The sequence below is a fragment of the Sturnira hondurensis genome, unplaced genomic scaffold (assembly GCF_014824575.4).
Source record: "Sturnira hondurensis isolate 20B ecotype Veracruz unplaced genomic scaffold, ASM1482457v3 Scaffold0018877, whole genome shotgun sequence".
In the NCBI taxonomy this organism is placed as follows: Eukaryota; Metazoa; Chordata; class Mammalia; order Chiroptera; family Phyllostomidae; genus Sturnira; species Sturnira hondurensis.
Window position 1 is genome coordinate 2,011,948 of NW_028091508.1, and position 26,090 is coordinate 2,038,037.

At 39.4% G+C, this 26,090-nt stretch overlaps 1 protein-coding gene across 20 annotated transcripts in view; it reads right to left on the reverse strand.

Annotated features, from left to right (window-relative positions):
* The window catches only part of NRCAM (neuronal cell adhesion molecule), a 322,675-nt gene that overhangs the window by 80,283 nt on the left and 216,302 nt on the right, over positions 1-26,090 (reverse strand). For all 20 annotated transcript variants that reach the window (XM_037070638.1, XM_037070621.1, XM_037070636.1 and 17 more), the window contains one exon: positions 396-596. In XM_037070638.1, the coding sequence (XP_036926533.1) occupies positions 396-501 (106 nt within the window). In that variant the 5' untranslated portion in view covers positions 502-596. The remainder of the gene's footprint in view (positions 1-395; positions 597-26,090) is intronic.

Consider the following 26,090-nt stretch of genomic DNA (forward strand, 5'->3'; position numbering starts at 1 on the left):
GGCTAAAGAAGTGGGGAGGTCTCTGTAATCATTTTAAAGTAATTCCTATAGCTCTCCAGCAGTACTGCTTGTATAAAGAGTCTCCTGTTGGGAGGATCAGCGCAGCCCACAATTCACTCCTTCTTAGGCCCCCCAACGGCCCTGGTACACAAAAGGCACCTGAGGGAGGAGAAAGATAATGATAGGGAGGGCGCAATGTGTACGACTGTTTCAATGGCCGTTTCTGCGGTGTGATTCTTCATAAACATCAGGTGCTGAAGGTAAAAGCCAAATTAATTTTGATTAGCTTTCAGTATGACACAGACACCTTCTCCGTTCGCACGGTTCAGAGTGATGGTAAATGCTAGGGAGCTTTTGACTCCCGGGCCTAACAGCTTTAAAACGTTAATACTTACGATCAAGAGGTACTTCCAGTGCACTAATCATCTGGCACAGGAAGAGAATCAGGGGCACTCTGCCTGCAGATAAGCGCTTCTTTTTCGGCATTATTTTAAGCTGCATTAGCTTAACTCCTGCTGAGACCCACAAACTGAATTTCCTTTTCTTCTTTCACAAAAGATTTGTGTGCAATGTCTAAGAAATTTTCATGCAGGAAACTGGAAAAGGATAGAATAAGAGTTATAGTGTATTAAAAAGAAGGAAATGAGTGGAAATCTGCAGATCTGAAAATCAGTCCTGGATAATACATGAACTCTAAAAGTAAACGGTTTTTAAATATTTAACTCTCAGGATCGGAATAATCATTTATGCATAAATGAACTGAAATCAGGTCAGAAATACTTGTAGTGATGCTACGCGAAATATGCCTACTTTGCCATCTTTATAGTCTTTTTCATTTCAAGCATCTGCACTTGTATCACAGGCTGTCATGCTATTTCTCCTAGGTCATACAAATGTGGCTTCCATGTCAGTCAGAAAGTATGACTTCTGAAGGCATATTGGCTTCTTTGTTCTAGAGATTATCCCAGAGTAGCTCCAGGGCATTGTTGCAAATCAGCTTCAAACCACATGCACCAATCTGCCTGCTTAACCACCGACAGTTCAGGCCCTCCCCATCTCTTATACAGACGGTGGCAACAGATATGCCTGGGCTCTGAGTTCCAGTCCTTCTCCACTGAAGTCACCCTCCTGAACAATTCTGGTTAATTCTTCTTAAAAGGTCTTACTTGGTTAAACATTGGGAGTAGTCATATGGGATCTACCAAATAGAATTCAATATACCCTTAGACAGGAATTAAAAAACCCTTAATAATTAGGCTTCATTTTATCCTATTGACCTTTATCTCCTCCTGTTTTCACATGATTTTTTTGTGTTTGATGACTTGTTTCTGTTTTTCTTTCTTGGGTCAATGCCTTAAATTTTCCCACCTTCTTGCCTTTGTATATTGTTTTAAAATTGTGTATTTATTTATTTTTAGAGGGGGAGGGAGACAGAAAAAGAGGGAGAGAAACATCAACATGCCGTTGCCTCTAGCACGTCCCCCACTAGGGACCTGGCCTGCAACCCAGGCACATGCCCTGACTGGGAATCGAACCAGCATCCCTTTCTTCACAGGCTGGCCTTCCATTCCTCAATTCACTGAGCCATACTAGCCAGGTTGCCTTTGTTTATTCCATTTCTTCTCCCTTGAATACTCATTCCATCATATTTCCTTATCAAATTTCAATTTATTTATTTATAGATCAGTTAAAATTGAAACATTAGCTGATCACTAAAACTAGAAGTCATTTCACCCCCTAAGAATTCCTGAAATTCCTTGTTTTAGACATCACATATATTATATGGCAGATAGAGAGACAAATAGACCTTTTTTGTATGCAAACTCCCTCCATTACTCCTTTAGGCAAAGATTGTATCTCTTCCATCTTTCTGCCCCTTTCCCATCACGTAATGGAGTGCGCCATGCACATTAAAGTGTTCGCTACACATGGGGGAGCACGAGCACAGACACAGAGCACAGCCCCCGTCCTGCAGTAGGACTCCCACCTGAAAGGACAGCTTTAATCACCACTTCTCACTAATGAAGGGAGGTGGCAGTGACCAATGGTTCTCTCGAGAAGGTAGGAGGGATGTTATTCTTATAAACAAGGGTAGCTCCAGCTTCATTACTGAATTATTTATGTGATTTTTACCATTTGTGTAAGTGTGCATTTTTATAATGTCTACCCTTCCTACTAAACTGAAAGCCTCTTGAAGATAGGGACTGCATCTCTCCTGTCCCCAGAGCCCATCACAGGACACATGGTAGGAAGTAAATTATTTAGTATTTGACAAAAAAAAAAATGGAAGGAGGAAAGGGGAAGGAAATGGAGACTTAACATCTTTGAAGATGAGGTTTTATTCTTATAGGCAGGCTCACCACCATATAACCAATTCTACATTTATATCTATTTGGTTTGAAAAACCAAACTCTTGTCAGTATAATCAAATTAGTTGTCATATTATGTCTGCCTGTGGAATAGAGTTTAAATGTATACAAAGAAAATGAAACAGAAGTTCCAGCCAAGATGGAGGCACAGGAAGAAACCCTTCACTTCCTCAAACAACCAAAAGGAGGATAACAACCAATCTAAAATCAGTAAACAACCAAAAGCACCAGAAAATCATGCTGCACAGAACTCTGACAACCAAGGAATTAAAGGAAAGAATCAACCAGAAGAACCAAACTGGTAAGATAGTGGACTGTGGAGGCCCACTCAGAAAAACTGTATCAAGGTGGTGGACCACAAGGGCAGGGCTGGCTGAAGGTGAAACTGAGACTCAGAGCTGACTGTGGGCTAGGGTGGTTGCCACAGTGTGAGAAACTCCCAGTCTCACACTAGTTAAAAAGTGTGCCAGAGAGGAGCAGGCAAGCTGCACTCTTCCCTCTCTGGCCCCTCCCCCACAGGCAGCACCTTGCACAGCAAGGAAGGCTGCTCTGCCCAGGTGAATACCTAAGGCCCTGCCCCCTTATAACTTATCAGGTATGCTGAGACAAAGACATATGGCCCAAATGAAAGAACAGAGCAAAACTTCAGAAAGAAAACTAAGCGATGAAGAGAACCAATCTATCTGATAGATAAATTAAAACCCTGGTAATCAAAATGCTCATAGAACTGGTTGAGCTTGGTCAAAAAATGAAAAAACAAATGAAGGATACTCAAAATGAAATAAAGCAAATTATTCAGGGAACCAACAGTGACAAGAAGGCAACCAGAACTCAAAGCAACAATTTGTAACAAAAGGAAAAAATAAACATCCAACCAGAACAGAATAAAGAAACAAGAATTCAAAAAAGGAAAGAGTCTTACAAATCTCTGGGACAACCTGAAATGTTCCACTATCCGAATTATAGGGGCGCCAGAAGGAGAAGACAAAAGCAAGAAATTGAAAACTTATTTGAACATATAATGAAGAAAAACTTTCCCAATCTGGTAAAGAAAATAGACTTCCAGGAAGTCCAGGAAGCCCAGAGTCCCAAAGAAGTTGGACCCAAAGAGGAACACACCAAGGCACATCATCATTAAGTTACCCAAGATTAAAGATAAAAAGATAATTCTAAAAGAAGCAAGAGGAAAGGAGATAGTTACTCACAAGGGAGTGCCCATAAGGGTATCAGCTGATTTCTCAAAAGAAACCTTACAGGCAAAAAGGGCCTAGAAAGAAGTATTGCAAGTCATGAAAGGCAGAGACTTACATCCAAGATTACTCTATCCGGCAAAGCTTTCATTTAGAATCAAAGGGCAGATAAAGTGCTTCCCAGATAAAGTCAAGTTAAAGAAGTTCATCATCAGCAAGCCCTTATTATATGAAATGTTAAAGGGACTTATTTAAGAAAAAGAAGATAAAAAATATGAACAGCAAAATGACAACAAACTCACAACTATCAACAAATGAACCTAAAAAACAAAAACTAAGCAAACAACTAGAACAGGAACAGAATCAGAGAAATGGACATCACATGGAGGAATTTCAGAGGGGATGGGGGGAGAGGGAGGAGAGAAATAGGGGGAAAAGGTACAGGGAAGAAGAAGCGTAATTAGTGGGCATAAAATAGACAGGGAAAGATTAAAAAAATGGTATAGGAAACAGAAGACCCAAAGAACTTTTATGTATAACCCACAGACATGAACTAAGGCAGGGGGAATGCTGGAGGGTTGGGGGCGCAGGGTGGAGAGACAATAAAGAGGAAAAAACTTGGGAAAACTGTAATAGCATAATCAATAAAATATACTTTAAAAAGAGAATGAAACAATACTGATAACATGTTTTGCTAGCAATGGAGTTCTGATTTTAATCTAATCACAACTGTAGTTGGACACTTCTTGCTAAACAAGCACAAAAATATTACTGTGCTAAATATAGACATTATATATACATAAGTATTTTGTGAATAAAACATGCATACTATGTGGTTTCATTTAAGATCTAGGAAATTTGGCTTTCCATAATATAATATATAAACAATCAGGCCCATTAAGAATTGAGAGGCAAATATAGAAGCTCACACAAACACTTCTAACCAAAATACAAACCAGACTGTCTTTCTGTGTGTCCAAGGCATAATTTCATCAATTAGCTGAATTTACTTAGTTCTGTCATGATTTTCTGTTAAAATGCTAATTCTGAATTTACACATAAGCTTCAGGGAAAATGAAAGTAACTGGCATAAAAGTTGGCTTTACATCCTACACATTCTGAGAGAAGATGACAGAATCAAATGCCAAGGAAACAAATGGCATACCTGCCTGATTTATGGGTCAGGCTAACTGAGTTTACTAGACTTAAGTGCCCTGCTCTCTGAATAAGTGCTAGAGAACTAACTCTCTCAAAGGCGTACTAATAAATTGCAATGCTCATAAGATCTGAAGCAACTACATATAATTTCTCTTACACTTCTTCACTTATTATTTATTTTTCCTGGATGCCTTACTGATTCATCCTTTAAAACAGAGAAAACCATTATGTAACTTCATATAAAAGGAAGTATTATCCAATCTGCTTTACCTTTTCAGAATATATATAGAATAAAATACTGCATATTAAATCACAGTGTTATATAAAGAAAAATATTAAGAAAAACTGAGAAAGCACTTACTTAAAGAGACATGAGTAAATCCTCACAATGAGGGAAGGGCATAAACTATGATAACTGAAGATGTGGTCTTTGTTCCAAGAAGTTAACTGCACCAGTAACTACAAAATAGTCTTCACTGTAGGTTCTGTGTAAGGAGGACAAAGCAGTGGCCAAACCTACCCTCTGACTCCTGCCTATGGAAAGTCACCCATTCCTCCTATGGATGCTGTCATAGGTGGGAAACCCAATGCCCAAGGACAGCATTAAGTTCCCAGCACTCAGTTAAAGTGAAAATCAAATATAGCTACAAAAGATTAAGCTTATACTTTGTAAGAGTAATGTGCTCTGCGTGCCTCACAAAGACGCATCACTGCTTTTGCATTATCAATGTTGATGTCAACGCCCTGCCCTGCTAGGAGCCCAGCTGCCTCGTAGTTTACCTTGGAAAGTGATGGCCATTCTCCCTTATAAGAGAATCACAAACTTAAGCTAAATTATTTTTGTAATTACATTTAAATGAATGAAATCCCAACCTGAAACAGCAAGTCATGTTTAGTCTAGGCTAAAGAGCATGTTAGTACAATATAACTTGTAATTTGGAATAAAACATTTGCCACAGACATTTTAAAGAATGCTTGAATGAGATAAATGGTAAGTTCACCTTTGGAATACAAGTCACCATGACATATTAAACCTACTATATTGTAAAAATGACTCAGAGTAAGATAAACAATAAAGCCTTTTAACATTTCATTTAACTCCATTCAAAGGAACTTTTCACATATTACCTGCAGAACCTCTGAAAGAGAAGGGAAAACACTGTCCTCCAGTAAACTTTTCATCATTAGAGAAGAAACGCAATTCAAGGCCCCCTTACTGCTTTCTGCCTAAAATTCATATTAAATCATAGAGCAAATGTTCTCCTGCATTATTTATTGTATATTTTTTAAAAACCTAAAGCTTTAACATTAACCCCAAGAAACCTGGCTCTTCTGTTGTTTACTCAAGGAGTCATCTTTGAAAAGAAAATAAAACCTTTTTCTCCCAAGTGAAAGATGAAATTAGTTATATTTAAAAACACCCAGCTTTTTATTAGAACTGGAAGGCCATGCATTACTTACCATTTAATTGTAGACAGTACCTTCAGTACCATCTCAGCATGGCTGGTTCAATGCTGATGGCACAATGTAACACAATCGTCTCTGAGCCAATAAACTTATGACTGGATGCTCTTGGGCACACTAATTATTGTTCTGGTGACTCATCAGTGGCTGGCCTCCATGACTGGATAGCTAACAGGGTATGACATTATTTTGATCATGAAAGGTATTTTTCAGCAGTGAACCTGAGGATGGTTACTTTTTATATTTAATCAAATATTTACCATAAGGAATAAGCACATTAATGCCCATTTGTAGCCCATGCTTTTGCTGTTCAACCACAGATTTTGAGTCTGAGACTATGGAAGTGAGGCAGGATAGTGAGAAGCTAGGAGAATTCCTTGGCAACTGGACTAGGGAAACTGAGACAGACAGCTGAACACAGTAGCTGAGCAATTTCCAGCCAGATACAGATGGTCACCAGGGTGAAAAGCTCCCAGTGCCTGTCAAGGGGCAAAACTGGGAAAATAAGGACCTCACCCCCAGGGTAACTAACCTCTTTCCCCCTGGCCTTTCCTCCCTGGAGATAACATTTAGGGCTCAGTTGTGTTGAAGCTCCAGACCCAGAAAAGTGGCAAAACCAGACGAGCAATACCAGGACCAACTGCAATGACTAAAGACCCCCTGCCCTATGACTGACCAATCAGTGGAGACCATTTCCCTGAAAGGGCATGTCTGGAGAACTGATGAATATTCTGCTGAAACCCTCCCCTGAGACTTCTCCTAAGATTCCAGAGAGAGAGAGAGAGAGAGAGAGAGAGAACGTGCTCAAGACAAAGGACCTAGCTTGTGCTCTCCCTGTGGGGAGCAGCCCACGTCATTCTCTTCTTCTTCCCACACTTCTTTCTCCACAGGCATGCACTTCCTAAACTCTAAGGCAATGGGGCAGCTGGCAGCTTGTCCTACACTGATCCCCTGAACCTGTCCCAGTGAGCTAAGGCAGCCCTGCCTAGGCTCTCCTGTTGCTTCTTCTATGCTAAGCCCTTTCCTTGTCTTACTGTCTCCAGCTTTCATAAATGTAGTCAGTAGTCATCTGGACTTGTGTTGTGAAAGCTTTTGTATATAAAGTCAAGAACCCACACATTACAGCTGGCCCTAGGCCGACCCTCCTCAGGGCCAGGCCCCTGTCTGGTAACAGAAGGAAGGTTAGAGAGAGTGGACAATGACTTCGTATAATTAACACATCAATAAAGTACAATGACATTACCATGAATGTACCTCAGAAAAAAGTAGTTTGAGATTATGTGACTACAGAGATGGTAATGATATCTTTCCCTCCCTCTCATAACCTCTTATTTTGCATTTAATCAGTTGGCAAACAGAATGAACACATTTAGGCACGTTAAAAAAATGAATGGCTTCTAAATATCAACAGATCTTCACAGTGGGGGCCTCTCTGTGGTGGGGTCTGTGAGAATGGTGCCAGCTGGAAGTGCACCATGTGCTGGCCTTGGCCTTGTAAAGGAATGGCAGGTCAGGACAGTGTAGGCAAGACACACTTTTAAAAAGTTAATTTTAAAAGTAGGCAACATATGTACACCTTACAACATTCACAAGGTACAAAAGGCCATATAATTCAAAGTAAGCAATGCAGAAACCCAGTTTCTCCCTTGGGAGGGTTGCTACACCAAGTTTCCTGAATCCTTCTAGAGATAATTTATACATAAATAAGTATAAAAATATATAAAACAACGTTCTAAGGACCACTTGGATTTTGAAAAAAATTTTAAAGCCTTTTGACATTGATGTTAGACAATCAAAAATACCAATGTCTTTGGATGAAATCTAATTATTTGCAACACATAAAATTATTTGGATACTGGCTTTTTTGTACTTCCTTTATTAAGCATGGAAATTACAAGCAATGAAGTAGTAGATAGTGATATAATTGAGAGATCTAAGGTGAAAGATAAAGCATAATTAATGAAAGCCCATATGCTTAAGACTAACAGTGACTCTGACCAAGGACAGCACCTGTCCTACACACGTCCAACCAGTTACATGATGACAGGTGTCAGCATCGGCTTCAGGAGTGAGAGAGCTGATTGGAAAAGAAAGGAAGGATGGAATACGAGAGAAAAGGAATAGTGCTTCTCAAAGGAAGCCTTCCTGACTCCTACCTGCAAATCCCACCCCAATTAACTAAACAGAATGGAGAGAAGACTATTCTACCGGGAAGGTTTGCCATGCTCATAGTCTGACTTTCTGCCCATCCTGACCAAGGTTAGAAGAATTAGGGCATGGGAGGTGTCTGACAAAAGGCAGCAGCCACATAGAGCCTGTGGGATGACTTGCATGTTTCAGAGGGCTGAAGAATGACCAATGAAATGGTAAGAAATTCCTTTTTCATGGGGAGAGTGACTAAGGCAGAAAGAGAAGATGAGTCAATGGTTTGGAGCAGGAAGAAAGGTCAAAGATACTCAGAGGCAGGACAGCACAACAAACCAGTGTAAACAGAGGATATGATGTATCAAGAGCAGAATGAAGTCAGTGAGCAGCAACAAAATCAGCAGAAATAGAGGCCAAGAGTCATTGAGGGACTGTGGCACCAATGGAATGACTGACAGGTGGTAATGAGTATCTGCTCCTGTTGCACTACGATTACCAGGCCTCTAAGACTCTTAGTATCCCAGACAGTGTTCTAATTCTCTATGAATTCTGCCAGAATATTGACTGTGGTTGAAATGTCTTCCTGTCTCTGTGCTATCTGTCAATTCTCAACAAGCCTTCATTAACACAGTACAATGGGTAGACTGCTACATTGGAATCTCATAGGAAGCACTCCTCCCAGCAACCACACCCTTGTGTAGTCCCCTCTCACAGTGACTCTGGCCTTGACCGAGTGACATGCTTTGGTCAGTGGGATTTCAGCAAGAACTATGCAAGATGAGGTGTGCTGAACATTTGCACACTGGGGTTGTATTCTCTTGTAATGTTCCCTTGGGGAAGTTTGAGCTAAACTGAAAAATGGTAAGAGATCCGTAGAAAGAGATCCTGAAACACTAATGACCATCATGGACTTTCTGGTCCCAACTGAGCTCCCAGCTGAAGGCAGTTTTGTGACTTGTGAATCCACAGAATCTGCCTCTGATTCTGTTCTGAAAATCTGATTCTGTTCTATTCTCAGATTCTGCTAGCCATCTGAGAGTTGACAACCCCTCAGAATTATGATAAATAATAATTATTATTGTTTTAAGCCACAGATTTTGGAGGTTATTTGTTACAAAGTACAGATATCTGAAACAATTAATTAAGATAAAGAGAGGTTGGCTATTTCATGTAATCAGAAAGACCCTAATGTGAACACTTAAGAGAATCCTTAATGATTCAGATACACAGATTTCCTTATAAGAGCATGATTGGAACCACAGGGATTCTAATTGAATAGTATGGTGATAACAGGTCTTTCCCTCTAAAGTGATGTATCATTTTTTTTCTAGATATACTCCCTTCTATATATGTTGGTGCAACCAAAATGCACAGACAAGTTACATTTCTCACACAAAACTTATACACAGAATAAATAAATAGAAAACAGTACCACTGATGTCTAACAAGTTTGTTTATACTAAAATAATTGTGGATTATGCCTAATTGAGAGTCTTAGGCATTACAGCAATTTATTTCTAATGCAGAAAAGCAAAAATTAAGCTAGAGACAGATCTATTCTTTTATCACAAGGCCTGCTTTTCAGTTGGTTTCCTTCCAATTATAAAATTTAAAAAAAGTTCTAATCTTTTTTAAAATTTTATTTATTTATCTTTAGAGGGGAAGGGAAGGAGAGAAGGAGAGAGGTAACAATGTATGGTTGCCTCTCATGTGTCCCCCGCTGGGAACTGGCTTGCAACCCAGGCACGTGCCCTGACTGGGAATCAAACCATGATCCTCTGGTTCGAAGGCTCCCGCTCAATCCACTGAGCTACGCCAGCCAGGGCCAAAAAATTTCTGATCTTTAAAAATGAAAGTAGGAAATTTCTCTAAAGGTGAAGTCTGAGAAATAGAAATTTAATTCTGAACATAGGTCTTCAGTAACATATTCAAAAACATTTGCTGAATTGTTGAGAAAGCTTTGATTCTATCTTCCTATAAATTGAGATTTCTACAAATATCACTGAAAAGATGGAGGTATTAGAAAGTTTACTAGAACCTTCATCAAAGAGGCCATATGAAATATTAATATTTTAAAGGAACTATACCTCATTCATATATGGCAAAATTGTAGCCATGTATTGAATAGTAGGCTAGTCATCAAAAAAATTTTGTTACATTTCAAATATAAGAATCCAGAATTTGGCCCCAGCCAAGTTGCTCAGTTGGTTAGAATGTCATCCAGATAGGCCAAGTTTGTGGTTTGATCCCTAGTCAGGGCACATACAAGAATCGACCAATATAAGTCCAAACAAATCAATCTCTCTCGAATCAATAAATAATACATATATATTTAAAAAGCCGGGATGTAAACTATAATGAGCCATTCAGGGTGGAGAGGCAGCACATGGGCCAAAATCTCAGTGTGTGTTCCTCTCCTAATGGGGCTACAGGGAGGGGTAAGGGAGAAGAGGGAGCATGCAAGAAAATGAGCCAATACTGTAGTGAGAAATTAACCCAGAGATCTCAGTGCTTGGCCCACAACAGTTCATACCTCACTCACGCTAATGTGCAGAGTGGGTGGCAGGGGCTCTGCTCCAGGCTGATGGAGGCTCCACCACTTCGTGATGCTGGCATTTCAACGGGTGGCTTCCGGAGCCCCCACGTTTCCCTGCTCTTTACTGCCTGCACTTAGAGATGATGCACGCATCTTTTGCTCACAACCCACTGACCAGCAGCAGTCATGAAGACAGCAGCAAGGTGCCTGTGGAATATTTAGCGAGCACTTCTGCCTGTGTTACAGAGTACATGCTTGGTTCACAGTAAAACGGAAGGTGCCTGTTTCTGGAAAGAGTTTCAGAAGTGACATTCTACAAGAAGGCTCTCTTCTGTTTCATCTCAGCGATCAGTTACGGAGCAGAATGATGGCTATGAGCAAGGACTGTGTGGGTGTTGGTTGGCTGCAGTCACCCTTTCTGCCCACCTCCCAGCTGCATTTCTGTATCCTTCTTTCCTGTAAGCTGGGCTTTTCCCAAACATGAGCCTAGGTGTGGGGGTGAGGAGGCAGAGGACCCAGATTTATCAAATCTAAGGGACATCACTCTTTCCATGTCACAGATTACTATAATCTTCACAGTAACATTTCCAAATGTATTTTGCTAAGGTATCCAGGCTCTGTATAATCGCAACAGGACCATGAAAATGAGAAACGGAGACTGATGTGACATGAAGAATTGTGGTTTCCCCTTGTCATCAGTGCTGGGGAAGATATATTATCATAAATTAAATAGGTGAAAATGCTTCACTCGAGCCAGAGGCTATTTTACATAGAGAACAAATCTGAGTCACTTGCTCTGATGCATTTTGTACTGCAGAGGATTTACCAGCAAAACAGGGGAGTCATGCATAAAATACTATTTGGCTCCAGGCACATTTAATTTTAAACAGGCCAGGTGAAAATCCACAAAAAAATCAGTAACTGATCATTTGCTTCCAAAATAACTTATCAGATTTACTCCAAACAACATCTTCTTCCTGAGCATTTAGAGCATAATTTAGTTTCCAGGAAGTAAAATACTAGTTCCTCAAGAGCCATATTCTCTATAAAAGCCACATACACAAAAGTGTGAATGTTAAAAACACCATCTGCAATGTGAGATTTAACCAACTTAACATTCCAAGTTTTAGGAAATTCTGCTGTGTGTGCTAATGGACACCAGCTTCTCAGGAACCACTTTTTCTAGGAGAAGATCATATTCTATTTCCATTACTAGTTAAGTGAACTCTATAGAAAGAATATATTCCATTGCCTTGGTGTGAAAGAAATGGCAAGTCAAAGAGCAGGTGAGAAATGCCATCTGGAAGAAAGTATTCTTGGTCCAAATGTCCATCTCTCTGAAAGAATGAGCAAAAAAAGGCCCTCAGAGGTTTTTGTGTTTTTAAAAAATTATCAAAGTTAGTTGATAAGAACATTAAACCCAGAAAAACTGCCTTTTTGTGTTTCTTCAGTTGGGTTTTCACGAAAAAATTTTTGAGGTAAACTGACCATTTATTTCCCAAAGACAGATATTTGTGCCTTTCTGGGAAGAGAGTTGGGAAGTAAGAAGGAAAAGTGATATAAGAGGATAAAGAGAAAGCAAAGAAAGAAATGTCATAGATGCAAGATAATTTCAAGTTATATCATTACTATTATCAGCACTTTTTTGGAGGGAATTCAGAAATTATAATTCACAAAGAAACTGAGCAGAAAAATTGCTATGGAAAAAATTAAGCATATGGAAGGAATCACAAAAAATTCAAGGAAAAGGTTTACGGAGGAGCGCCTCTGTAAGGGTCATTCTGAGGACACCAGTCTCTTCCAGTCCTACTCTTCCATCATGAGAGCCGCATCTGCTGAAATGTAAGTGGAGTCAGATAAAGCAGCCATCCGTAAGCAGTGCAGCCATCAACAAACTGTACAGCCACTGAGATGCCACAGCAGAAGGAAACACCAAGCCCAGAAATTGGAAAACAGCGAGTTAGGCTTCAGATTCTGTGAGGCTGCCTGTTCTTCATCAGATTCTGATGAAGGCAGGCAAGGCAGGAATGAAAAAAATGAGTATTAGCCCCATGTTGCTGTTTCAACAAAGGGCAGCATGATGTGGGCAGGTAAGGCAAGTCTGTGCCCAGTGCCTTCTCTCAGACCAGTGGGCTTGGGGCTCTTAGCCAAGGCTGAGCACTGGTGTCTTGGTCTGGACACCACTTGCTGGATCTTTGTGTCTAGTGGGGCCAACTGGGGCAAGACAAGAGAAAACCTCTTGTGGAGAAGGCAATTCAAAAGCCTGGCAGAACAGCCAATAGAGTTTAGAAGTAAAAGGCCTGGGTAAGGAACAGTCCAGGTAAGAGATAGCAGAAAGGTTCCTAAGGGAGACCACCATGTATGAGGCTTGAGAGCAAGGAATGTGGAGACAAAACCTAGAGACATTCCTAGAACTGAAAGGCATGACTACATACGGCTTTCATAGGGTTTTGAGTGTGAGTGTGGGAATTGCTCAGGAATGGGCAGGAAGAAACAGTTAAAGTTCCCCTCCCAGCAGGGTCAGCAAGTTAGGATTAAGTCGGTAAACACTGGGGGCCCTCTTGCCACACTTCACTAGGCTAAGGGCAGCATCTTAAATATGTCCAGTCTGAGCAAGGCAAAGTTTAGGTTTTTGTTTTCTTCAAGAATTTAAAATAAGAGTGTTCTGGGCCATTGCTAGAGTATGAAACATTAACTGTTGATCTCCAACTTCTCTCACAAGCTCCGTAGAGAAGAAGTTTGTGTTTATTTTTGAAAGGCCAAGTCCCCTTCTAGAAAGATCTGTCAATACACCATAGCAGCTCAGTGGTAATTTCCAATTTCTCATCAAAGTTGATTACAGAACATGATATTTACATTCTCATTTTTCCACATATATTTAACTAGTTCACTATAGACTGATTGATTGTAATAAATGTTCCACTCTGGTGCAGTATATTGATGGCGGGAGAGGCTGTCCAATGGCGGGGGGCAGGGGACATATGGGCGTTCCCAGTACTTTCTGCTCAATTTTTCTGTAAAGCTAAAACTGCTCTGAAAATAAAGTTTACTATTAAACAAAGAAACAAACAAACAAAGCACCTGGTTCTTATGTATATACTTCCAAATTGTGCTAAGATCTCAGGTAGACAAGCAAGAAGCAGAAAACAACAGTCATGTTTGGAAGATATACTTTAGGTTTCAATTGAGAGCAAGGGTTTAAATGGAGAAAAATATCTGGATATTTTTATGAGTCTATTTCACTCAAGACAGGGAAGCAAGTGATAAAATCTCTACAATGGATGCTGAAAATTGTAACTGGAGGGCAAAGCTACAAAATCGAGAATGGAGCTCACACTAGCAGCACAAAGGCAGTGATGCCTGAGGGGGCTGTCAGGCCTGGGTATTTCTAAAATGAGAGCTTAAGGGAGAGTGCACTCAGTTTTTCTCAGAAGCTTTAAAACTGCAGCATTAGAGCTGTGTCTAAGTGCAATTAGATAGACTTCTTTGTAAGACTGGTTTCAAACATTTTACTTAAAATATTCATTGCATACCTATTAAGTTTCAGATATTCCAGGGGGATTTCAAAAGTGAATTTGACATAACTCATGCCCTTGAAGTGCTCAAATCTGGGCTTTGGAGAGGGAAGTAAACTCTGTAAGAACTAAATGTAAAAACAATGAGGTAAGTGCTCCAGCAGCTGCAGGACCTGAGCTGATGGGAGCAGGAAGAAGGATGATGCAACCAATTCTGCTCAAGAGGAGATGCTCTTCCTGAGGAAAGACATCAGGAAGTGAGATCTGAACTCTGCCTTGGAGAGTGACAAGAATCCTCCAGGCACAGAAGATGGAAACCCTGAGTAAAGTCACAGGGCACCGAGGGTGCTGCATGTTTCTGGTAAGTGCCTAGATGGTGCTGAAGGACACATGGTGGGAAGGGAGGAATGGGGCAGAAGTGGCGAGTTGGTACCAGACTGTAAGTGAACTTAAATGCCATGTTATTGAGTGTGGACTTTATCATACAATTAAATGAGTTTCAAAGTACTAAGCTGGGTATGGTGAGTTAACTTTTTCAAAAGGACTATGGAGAGAACCATCTTCTATGCAAAGAGTAAAATGTGCAGGAAATTTTAGAGAATCCAATTAAATTAAATAATCTGAGAATCAATTATGTACAGTTCAATGGCTGCCTGAGGCTGAGGGCAGTCAGAGATGAATGGCAAACAATCAGGAGGGTACTTTTTTGAGTATAGTGCTACGCAGAATGAATGATAGAAGGCTTCTGGGGCCAAGTTATATCTATGTAAAGTGACAAGAGTACACCAGGCCTCCTGACCCCTATCATTACCACAACCACCAAACCAAATATACCTTAAATGGGAGAAACAGACTGGATTAAGCAAAGTCCCAATTTAACATATTTACTTAATGTTTCAGATACTGCATATAAATAAATTCTTGGACTGTGGTTAAGAAACTTAAGCCCTAGCTGGGTGGCTCAGTTTGTTGGAGTGTCATCCCATACAGCAAAAGGCTGCAGGTTCCCAGTTAGGGCACATACCAAGGTTGCAGGTTTGATTCCCTGTCTGGGTGCATATGGGAGGCAACAAATTGATGTTTCTGTCTCATATTGATCTGTCTCTCTCCCCGCCTCTCTCTCGCTTTTAAATCCTCTCACCTGAGGATTTAAAAAAATAAGAAACTTAAAGAATAAAATTCTCAAGTCATCAGTTTAAGTTTACTTTGTTTACTCTATCTTGGTGACAGTTTATTTCTGGCATTTCTTGATTAAATAATTTGTTATTTTTCTTATCAATATTCTCACTTTCAAAAGCCACATAAAGAAAAATTAATAACGGGAATTTTGTTTTCAAATTACCATTATGAACTAAAAAGCAAAATATTTTTTAAAGTCCAAAAAACCATCAAACCAACAAACAGAGCCTGCTAAGGTATTGTTGTGACATTCAGATAATTCTTGATCATTTTTAAAGGGATAAAAGTCAATAATTTTAATGTAAAAAAATAGCTTTGTGATTTTAGATTAGGTAGATTCTTAGATATGATACTAAAAGTATGATCCATAAAAGATAATGAAAGATAAATTGAACATTATCAAAACTAAAAATATTTTTTCAAAAGGTACCAATAAAAATGCAAAGATGTGCCACAGACTCGGAGAAATATATTTACAAATCATATAGCTAGTAAATAACTTGTATTGACAACATATAAAGAAATGCTTGCAACTCAAAAATAAGGCAACAAAAAATGGGCAAAAAAGTTGGAGAGACATTTTCCCACAGAAGATACACAAATGGCTAATAAGCCCATGAAAAGATGCTCAATATAATTTATCATTAGAGAAATACATATTTAAACCATGAGATACCACTAGACATCATTTGAATAGCTATATTTAAAAAGACTGATTATATCAAGTGTTGGAAAGGATGTGGAGAGCCTGGAATTCTTATACATTGCTATGGGAACGTAAAAAAGCACAGCCACTTTGGTAAACAGATTGGCAATTTCTTAGAAGGTAAAAGACACACTTACTGTACAACCCACTATTCTACTCCTGGATATTTACCTAAGAGTGATGAAAACAAAAGTAGTTTATATGAATGTACACATCATCATTTTTAATACTAACATAAAATTAGAAACAATCCAAATGTACATCAGTTGGTGAAAAGAAAAATGAAGTATATTCATATAATGGAAAACTATTCAATAATACCAAAGAATGAACTACTGATATGTGCAACGCCTTGGTTATATCCTAAAAATTATGCGTGAAGGAAGTCAGGCACAAAAGGCTATTCAGTTGACCCTTGAACAATGAGTTAAGAGTCAATAACTTTGTGCAGTTGAAAATCCTTGTGTAACTTTTGACTCCTCCAAAACTTAACTACAGCCATTCTTCAGTATCTGCGAGGGGACTGGTTCCAGGACCCCCACTGAACAAAAATCTGTGTATGCTCCATTCCCTTATGTAAAATGACAAAGAATAATGCATACATTTGGTTCTCCAAATCCATGAATTTCCCAACTGTGGATTCAGAATAGTTTTCCATCTGCAAATGGTTGAATCCATGGGTGTGAATACAGAGGGCCAACTATATCTATTGAAATAAAAGCCACATATAAATGGCCATTCAGTTCAAACTCATGTTGTTCAAGTGTCAACTGTATATAATTCCATTTATACGAACTTTCTAAAAAAGGTAAAACTTTAGAATCAGAAAACAGATCAGTGGCTGCCTGCATCTGGAGTTGGGAGATAAGATTGACTAGAGATGGGAAGTAATTTGGGGAGGCAATAGTATTGTTCTAAAACTAGATTGGGGTGAAGTCTGCACAAGTGTCTAAATTTACAAAAATTCATCAAACTGGTGCCGGCAGACCTGGCCTGGCCAGGCCCGGGAGTGAGGGAGGGGTTGCAGGAGGCAGCAGGTTGAAGCGGCGCTGCTAGTGTGGCACATGATGACAGGTTTCCCCACACCTCAGGCAGAGACACAGCAAGAGGAGGCCCTGAATTGAGTATGCAGGGGACTCGAGGGATGGAAAAAGGGGAAAGCTCTCCTACCCACTTCTGCTCCCTGATTAAAGGGGGGACCAGAGGGTATGGTCACATGTATCCTCAAGGTCAACATGGCAGCAGGGGTGGTGCTGCACTAGAATAACACCTGTTAGTCTAGCTTGGGAAAAGGGCGGGATTGGCTGAACCCTCTGGAGTGCAGGCAAGTTCAGGTTGGGAGATTTAGATGAAGGGAAGGCAGAGACTTGTCTCACTCTTTCTCTTCCTTGGGGATCTGCATCACGGATATGTGGGCTAGAGTGCTTGTGGACTGGTGAGTCCTGGAAGCCTCATGACCAGGCGGTGGGCTCTGGCCCCTGTGGCTGCCCTGACTGACCCCCTGCATGGCCAGCTACAGTGTTTTGCAGTGGCCCAGGACCCACAGCAACGCCAGCCCCACATGCAGACTCCAGGGAACCTGAAGCCAGAGAGCTGTCTGTCTAGCAGCTTCATGCTCCAAAGGACAGATAAGGATGAGCAGTACATCTGGGCATGGTTTTGGGTTTCAGGCTTTTTGGCAACAGATGGGTTTTTTTGTTGTTGTTTTCTGTTTCATGGAAGAGACTGGCCTGAGTTGAGGAGCCTCCTATTCCCCCAAGTTGTGCAACATCCTAATAGACACCACTTCCCTTCCCCACCATTCTTTGTCTTCAGAATATTCCTGTGTTGGACAGCAAGCAACAAAACCACACTTTTCTTTGGTAACAAAACTACACTTATTATTGTTTTTATTGTTATTCTAGTCTCGTTGTCCCAATTTTTTTCCATTGTTCTCCCTGCCCCACCAACCCTTCACTCCCACAGTCGATCCCCAACCTGTTGTCCATGTTCATGGTCATTTATACTTGTTCTTAAAACTACACTTAAAATGAGTAAATTTTGTGGTATGTAAACTATATATATCAATAAAGCTATAAGAAAGAAAAATTACTTGAACACCCTGAATTTCCCAAATCAGGACACACTTGATACATTTATTGCCTTATTTCACCTGGTATGTGCTCATACATATAATACTCCAGTCCCAGTATAAGTTAGATGTATATCTATTTCTGAAAAAGAAAACTAAGTAATACTGAGGGGAATGACAAATAATATATTATTTTATGAGTCTAACTGAATTATTGAAGGAGTCATTTTAAAAGAAGAAATGTAGAGATAGGTGCTATTTTAACTAAAACAGATAATGACAATGAAAATAAGCTACATTTGTCATTTTCATGAAAAATATTTCTATCACCATCTGCAAATCAGTTTCCTTAATAAGAGATCAGGAAAATTTTAGTATATTTCAAAATGATTTTTATGATATATTGACTCACTTCTATGTAATTTTGATTTCAAATAAAAAATACACTTAACCTCAAATTCACTTCCATCTCATCTAAGACACATGAAATCTTAAAACATAAGTCAGGCAGAGAGGACCTGTGGCCCAAGAGCTGCAGATGTGGGCACACACCCTGTCTGTACATCCCGAGGCCTCCTGCCTAGCTTCCTATTTCTTAGCATGCCGAGGGATACAAACACTAACTTTTAAAAAAATCAATGCTATTTATTTCTATTTTACTAAGCAAAAATAAGTCACCAAAATAGAGATTAAAAAAATAAAACTTCTGAAACTCATATTCAGTTTCTGAGGAATCCATTTGCTCACGTGGAGGAGGAGCCTGGGTCTCTGCCTCTCGGAAAAAGAGGAGGTTGTCTGTATGCTGGACAGGACCTTGGCTGAAGGCTTTCTCCACCCATTAACACCCTCAGTTCCAGGGCTGAAAACAGTCACCCAGTCTTGTGGCTGAAAGCCACTAAAATGGCAATAATCCTCTCTGACCATAATGTCTTCACCTGCAGTTAATCATTCCACTCTCTCCTTTGGCCTCGCTTATCTTTACTTTCTTCTCTTTTTAGCCTGGGTCCCATAGGTGATCCTTCACTTTTTCTGGCCAATCCTCTCAACTCCTTTATCTCCTTGTGTTTACATTATGCCTGTCTAGGAAAAATACCAATGTGGACTAGTCTTGCCTAAAATTACATAAAGCCCAAACTGCCCCTGTGGCACGCATAGTGGGGTGAAGTACTAAAGTGGAAAGAAGAAAGGCTGTGGAGTCAAACACCCTTTTAAATCTTGGCTCTGCCACTTAGAAGCTGTGTTGCACTGGTTATGTTAAATCAACTCTGTGTGCCTTAGTCTCCTCACCAACAAAATGGGGCTAATTAACCCACCTCCAGCGCTGTAGAGGAGACGAGATGAATATCTAATGCACTCCGCAACATGCCAGGCACTGAGTGTACCCTCAGTAAATGGTGACTTAGTAAATGTGACAAGGCTTGTCACACACAGCCTCCATGTACCTTTCTAGATTCCTTTATTGCCTATCACAAGACTAATAAGCAGACACGCTGATCTCTATGCCTTTCATTGCTGTTTCCTCTGGTTGGAACAATTTTCCTACTCTCTACTTGACCCTCACCCTCCTCATGACCTAGATAATGCCACCTAATTCCTGAAGACTCAGCTAAGATGTCATCTTCTAGAACTGTGCTGTCCTAAACAGTAGCCATTAAGCATATGCACCTATTTGGATTTAAATTACCTAAAATGAACCAGAATTGAAAATTCAGTTTCTCAGACACACTAATCACATTTCAAGTACCCAATAGCCACATGTGGCTGGCTAGTGGCTGCTGTGATGGGCATTGTAGAAAAGAACTCATTGTCATCATCATAGGAAGTTCAGTTGCATAGAACAGTTCTAGAGGAAAATGACTTTGCTAACCTTTCACCAAAGAACCAATGTGTAATTTTCTCCTTTACCCACCTACCGCCCCTCTAGTTGCTGTCAGTTTGTTCCTTGTTTCCATGCCTCAGGTTCTATTTTTCCTGTTTGTTTGTTTTGTTCATTAAGTTCCTCTTATAGGTGAGATCATACCGTATTTTTCTCTCACCTCCTGGCTTATTTCATTCAGCACAATACTCTCCAGCTCCATTTATGCTGTTGAGAAAAGTAGGAGTTACTTCTTTCTTTCTGCTGCATAGTATTCCATTGTGTAAAGTACCACACTTTTTCATCCACTCATTTATTGATGGGCACTTAGGCTATTTCAAGCACTTGGATTTTGTAAATAACACTGCTATGAATATTGGAGTGCATAAGTTATTTGGAACTGATGCTTTGAAGTTCTTAGGGTATAATCATAGCAGTGGGATTGACGGGTTGAAAGACAGTTCCATTTTTAGTATTTTGAGGAAATTTCATACTGTTTCCCACAGTGGCTGCACCGGTCTGCATTACCACCAACAGTGCACTGGAGTCCCCTTTTCCCCACATCCTCATCAGCACTTATGGTTTGTTGATTTATTAATGATGACCATTCTGACCAGTGTGAGGTGGTATCTCATTGTGGTTTTAATTTGCATCTCTCTGATGGCTAGTGATGTTGAGCATCCTTTTATATACCTATGGGCCCTCTATATGTTCTCCTTGGAGAAGTGTCTGTTCATGTCCTTTGCCCATTTTTTATTGGATTGTTTGTCTTACTGGTGCTGAGTCGGTTGAATTCTCTCTATATTTTGGAGATCAAACCCTTGTCTGAGGTATCATTGGCAAATATGTTTTCTCACAGGGTTGGTTCCCTTTTCATTTTCATGATGTTTTGTTTAACCATGAAGAAGCTTTTTAATTTGATGTAGTCCCATTTGTTTATTGTTTCCTTTAATTTCCCTGCCCCAGAGGGTATTTCAAGGAAAATATTGCATGATATATCTGAAATTTTACTGCCTATGTTTTCCTCTAGGACTTTTATGGTATCACAGCTTATGTTTAAGTCTTTTATACATTTTGAGTTTATTCTGGTGTATGGTAAGTTGGTGGTCTAGTTTTATTTTATTGTGCATATACCATTCTGGTTCTCCCAAAACCATTTTTTGAAGAAGCTGTATTTTCCTCCATTTTATTCCCCTGCCCCTTTGTCAAATAGTAATTGACTACAGAGACATGGGTTTATTTCTGGGCTCTTTCCATTGATCTATGTGCCTGTTCTTATGCCAGTACCAGACTATTTTGACCACGGTGGCCTTGTAATATAGTTTAATATCAGGTATTGTGATCCCTCTTACTTTGTTCTTCTTTTGCAAGATTGCTGAGGCTATTTGGGGTTATTTTTGGTTCCATATACATTTTTGAAATATTTGTTCTAAATCTGTGAAATATGTCTTTGGCATTTTAATAGGGATTTCTTTGAGTCAATAGATTGCTTTGGGTAGTATGGACATTTTAATATGTTAATTCTTCCAATCCATGAACACAGTATATGCTTCCATTTATTTGTGTCTTCCTTAATTTCTTACTTCAGTGTTCTGTAGTTTTCTGAGTATACAGGTCTTTTACCCCCTTGGTTAGGTTTATTTCTAGGTACTTAATTTTGTTGTTGCTATAGTAAATGGGATTTTTTTCTGATTTCTGTTTCTGTTATTTTATTGTTGGTGTTACAAAGGCATTACAAAAATGCCTTTGATTTCTGAATATTGACTTTGTATCCTGCTATTTTGTCAAATTCACCTATTAGGTTGAGAAGTTTTTTGGTGGAGCCTATAGGGTTTTCCATGTACACTATCATGTCATCTGCAAACAATGACAGTTTTGCTTCCTCTTTTCCAATTCAGATGTCTTTTATTTCTTTTTCTTATCTGATCACTGTGGCTAGAACTTCAAATACTATGTTGAATAGAAATGGTGAAAGCGGACACCATTGTCTTGTTCCTGATCTTAGAGGGAAAGATTTTAGTTTTTCCCATTGACTATGATGTTGGCTGTAGGTTTCTCATATATGGTCTTTATTATGTTGAGGTATGCTCCCTCTGTTCCCATTTTGCCAAGCATTTTTATCATAAATGGGTGCTATATCTTATCAAATGCTTTGCTCAGCATCTAGTGATATGACCATATGATTTTTGTCTTTCATTTTGTTTACGTGGTATATTAAGATTATTGATTTGTGAATATTGTACCATCCTTACAACCCTGGGATGAATCCAATCAATCATGGTGCATGATCTTTTTAATGTATTGCTGGATCTGGTTTGCCAATATTTTGTTGAGGATTTTAGCATCTATGTTTATTCATGATATGGGTCTGCAGTTTTCTTTCTTTTTGTGTCTTTACTTGGTTTTGGAGTTAGGATGATAATGGCCTCATAAAAATAGTTTAGGAGTTTTTCCTCTTCTTGAATATTTCAGGATAGTTTGAGAAGGATAGGAGTTAGGTCTTCCTAAATGTTTGGTGAAATTCATCCCTGAAGCTGTCCAGCCCAGGCCTTTTGTGTGATTACTGCTTCAGTTTCACTAGTTATTATCATTCTATTCAGGCTTTCTGCTTCTTCCTGATTCAGTTTTGGAAGATTATATATTTCTAGAAATTTTGCCATTTCACCCAGGTTGTCAAATTTCTTGACACATATTGGTAATGTCTTATAATCATTTGTATTTCTCTGGTATTGGTTGTAGTTTCTCCTCTTTTATTTATTTTGGTCTTTTCTCTTTTGTTCTTGAGGAATCTGTTTAAAGGCTTGTCAATTTTGTTTATATTTTGAAAGAACGAGCTCCTGGATTTATTGATCCTTGGAACTGTTTTTTTGAATTGTGTCTATGTCACTTAATTCTGCTCTAATCTTAATTATTTCCTTCCCTATATTTGCTCTGGGCTTTGTTTATTGTTTTTCCTATAGTTCTTGCTTGTCGTTGTAGAGCTGGATTGTTTATTTGAAATTTGTCTATCTTTTTATGTAGGCCTGTATTGCTATGAACTTCCCTCTCAGGACTGACTCCACTGTGCCCCATAGGTTTTGGGCTGTTGCTTGTTCATTTTCATTTGTTTACAGAAACTTTTCAATTTCTTCCTTGATCTCACTATTGGCCCATTCATTTTTAATAGCATGTTATTCATGCTATTAAATTCAAATTCATGAATTTGAATGTTTTTGAGTTTTTTCCTTGAGGCTGGTTTCTAGTTTCAAGCCATTGTGATTGAGAAGATGCTTGATATGATTTTAATTTTCTGGAGTTTGTTGAGGCCTGTTTTGTGTCCTACCATATGGTCTTTCTTTGAAAATGTTCTCTGTGCATTTGAAAAGAATGTACATTTTTGATTCTTTAGGGTAAAAGGTTTTGCATATATCAATTAAGTGCATTTGATCTACAGTGTTGTTCAATGCCACAATATCCTTCTTGATTCTTTGCTTGGAAGATCTATCCATTGCTGACAATGGGGTGTTAAAATACTCTACTATGAGGGCATTGCTATCAATATCTTTCTTGAAGTTTTTCAAGAATTTCTTTATATATTTGGGTGCTCCTATTTTGGGTGCATATGTTTACAAGGGTTATGTCATCTTGTATTATTCCTTTAAGTATTATGTACTGTCCTTTGGTGTCTCTTTTTATGGCCTTTATTTTAACATCTATTTTGTCTGATATAAGCATCAGACAAAATACCCTAGCTATTTTTTGGATATTAGGGTATCAAGGTATTTTTTAGATTTTAGGGTATTAAGGTATTTTATTAAATACCTTAATTGTTATTGTTCAGTTGGTTATTCCATTTTAAATACCTTATTTAATAAAATACCTTAATACCCTAGCTATTTTTCATGCCCATATGCACAGAATATTTTTTTCATCCCTTCACTTTCAGTCTGTATAGATCTTTTGTTTTGATGTAGGTCTCTTGTAGACAACTTATATGTGAGACCTGTTTTCTTATTCATTCAGCTACCCTATGTCTTTTGACTGGAGCATTTAATCCATTTATATTTAAGGTTATTATTGATAGGTACTTATTCTTGCCATTTTTTCCCTTTGTACCTCTGTACCTGTCTTCCTCTCTCTCTTTTGTCATCTTCTTCAAACAGTCCCTTTAGCATCTCTTGCAATGCTGGTTTGGTGGAGATGTAGTGCTTTAGCCTTCTTTTGTCTGGGAAACTCCTTATTTTGCCTTCCATTTTAAATGAGAGCCTTCCGGGGTATAGTAGTCTTGGTTGCAGCCTTTGCTTTTCATTACTTGATAGTCATCACAGTAGAATCCAGTCTTTTCTACTGTCTTCTCTTTCCAGATCAACCCCTGGTGATGTCAGATGGTGTCCCAGTCTGGCCCTAGACAACCTGTTCAAGACTACCAGCAATCCACAGCCTATCTCCCTCAGTTGTTAATGTAGTCAGTCTGTAATCAGCAGTCAGGCTTATGCTCCACAGGGTGGGGCAGAGTAATTCCTGCAGGCTTCCCCTCAGGCTGATGCCACTTGCAAGGGACTGCTCTGCCTGAGCAAAATGGCTCCTGCAGTTGGTGAATGACAGGACAGGGATCCTGGTGGCTGCCCACTTAGTTCTCTCCCAAAAGCCACCACCCCCACACTCTCCTCAAGTGCCTCTAGTTCACTCTGTACCCACTTTGCTGGAGCCCAGGGTGAGTGGCCATAAACAAAATTTTGTGCATTGGCTCTTCAAGAGGCTCTCTGTGTTTACAGCCTTGTCTCCCTGGTAGACAGAAATCCTGCTGCTTTTCACAGGATTTTATCTGTGAAAGGTTATCTGTGTTCCTTTCCAGCTCTGGTGCTCAGGCTGGGGAGCCCAGCTTGGGGTGTATAGACCCCACATTTCCCAGGGGGACCTGGCCACTGATATTTCCCTCCAGCACTTCAGCTGCCACCTGTGGGAGCCCAGCCAGTCCTCTTGCTTCTCCACCACATTCCATACCAGTCACATTGTAGTGTAGTGGTTTCTTCTGTCTGTCCATAGTTATAAATAAGGCTTCTCTCCAGTTATTGTTCAGTTGGTTATTCTAGATGATTTCTCTATACTCTAGTTGTAATTCCAGATTGGTCCTGGGAGGAAGTTAGTGTAGCTTCCACTTACTTCTCTGCCATCTTGGACCCTCCCAATGCATACTTTTATAAGGGCACTTATTGTTTCATGCTTTCATTTTTGACTCTTTGTTTTCTACATGAACTATGAGTTTTCTGAAGTGCCGCTTCAATTGGTAAGAGTTTGGTAAGTAAGTTATTGAGAAACTAATTAAATGGCTTTAAAAAATTGTTTTAATTGCCTGGAGGCCCCAGTGTCACGACAAAGGGGCTTCCTGACATCCTTGCTTTCAGCAATTGGACCTGGATGGTTCTGCCTTGTTTTACCTTTATTTCTCAATCCATTCCAAATTTTTTAATTCAGTTCCTGACCTCCTTGACTGCTGACTCTTACCTCTTTTCTGATGTGTGTCTTCCCAAATCAGCTGCTATATCTTGCTTTTACTGCTCTACTCCTGGTGTCCCTCTTCTGCCTCTCATCATGTATTTTTATGGGATTATATTTGTTTCTGGTCACTCTGGGTCCCTAACCTGTTTGGGCAAGCCCAGCTCTATACCATGTGGCCAGGATTTCTTGACTTCCTAGAAAGAAAATTAAACAATATGGAGTCTGGGAAAATATCTGATGTCAGACAAGTCACTGAATATAAAATATCTCTGTACTTACAGTGTCTTGGGATAGTGTCCAGCACATAACATGTACCTTACAAATATTAGTTGAAGGACTGATTGTGCTATGACCTTATCGTGTAATATAATCTCAGGGAGGATTGAAGTACAAAGGGAATGAGCTGAGGAGGAAGAAGAGGTAA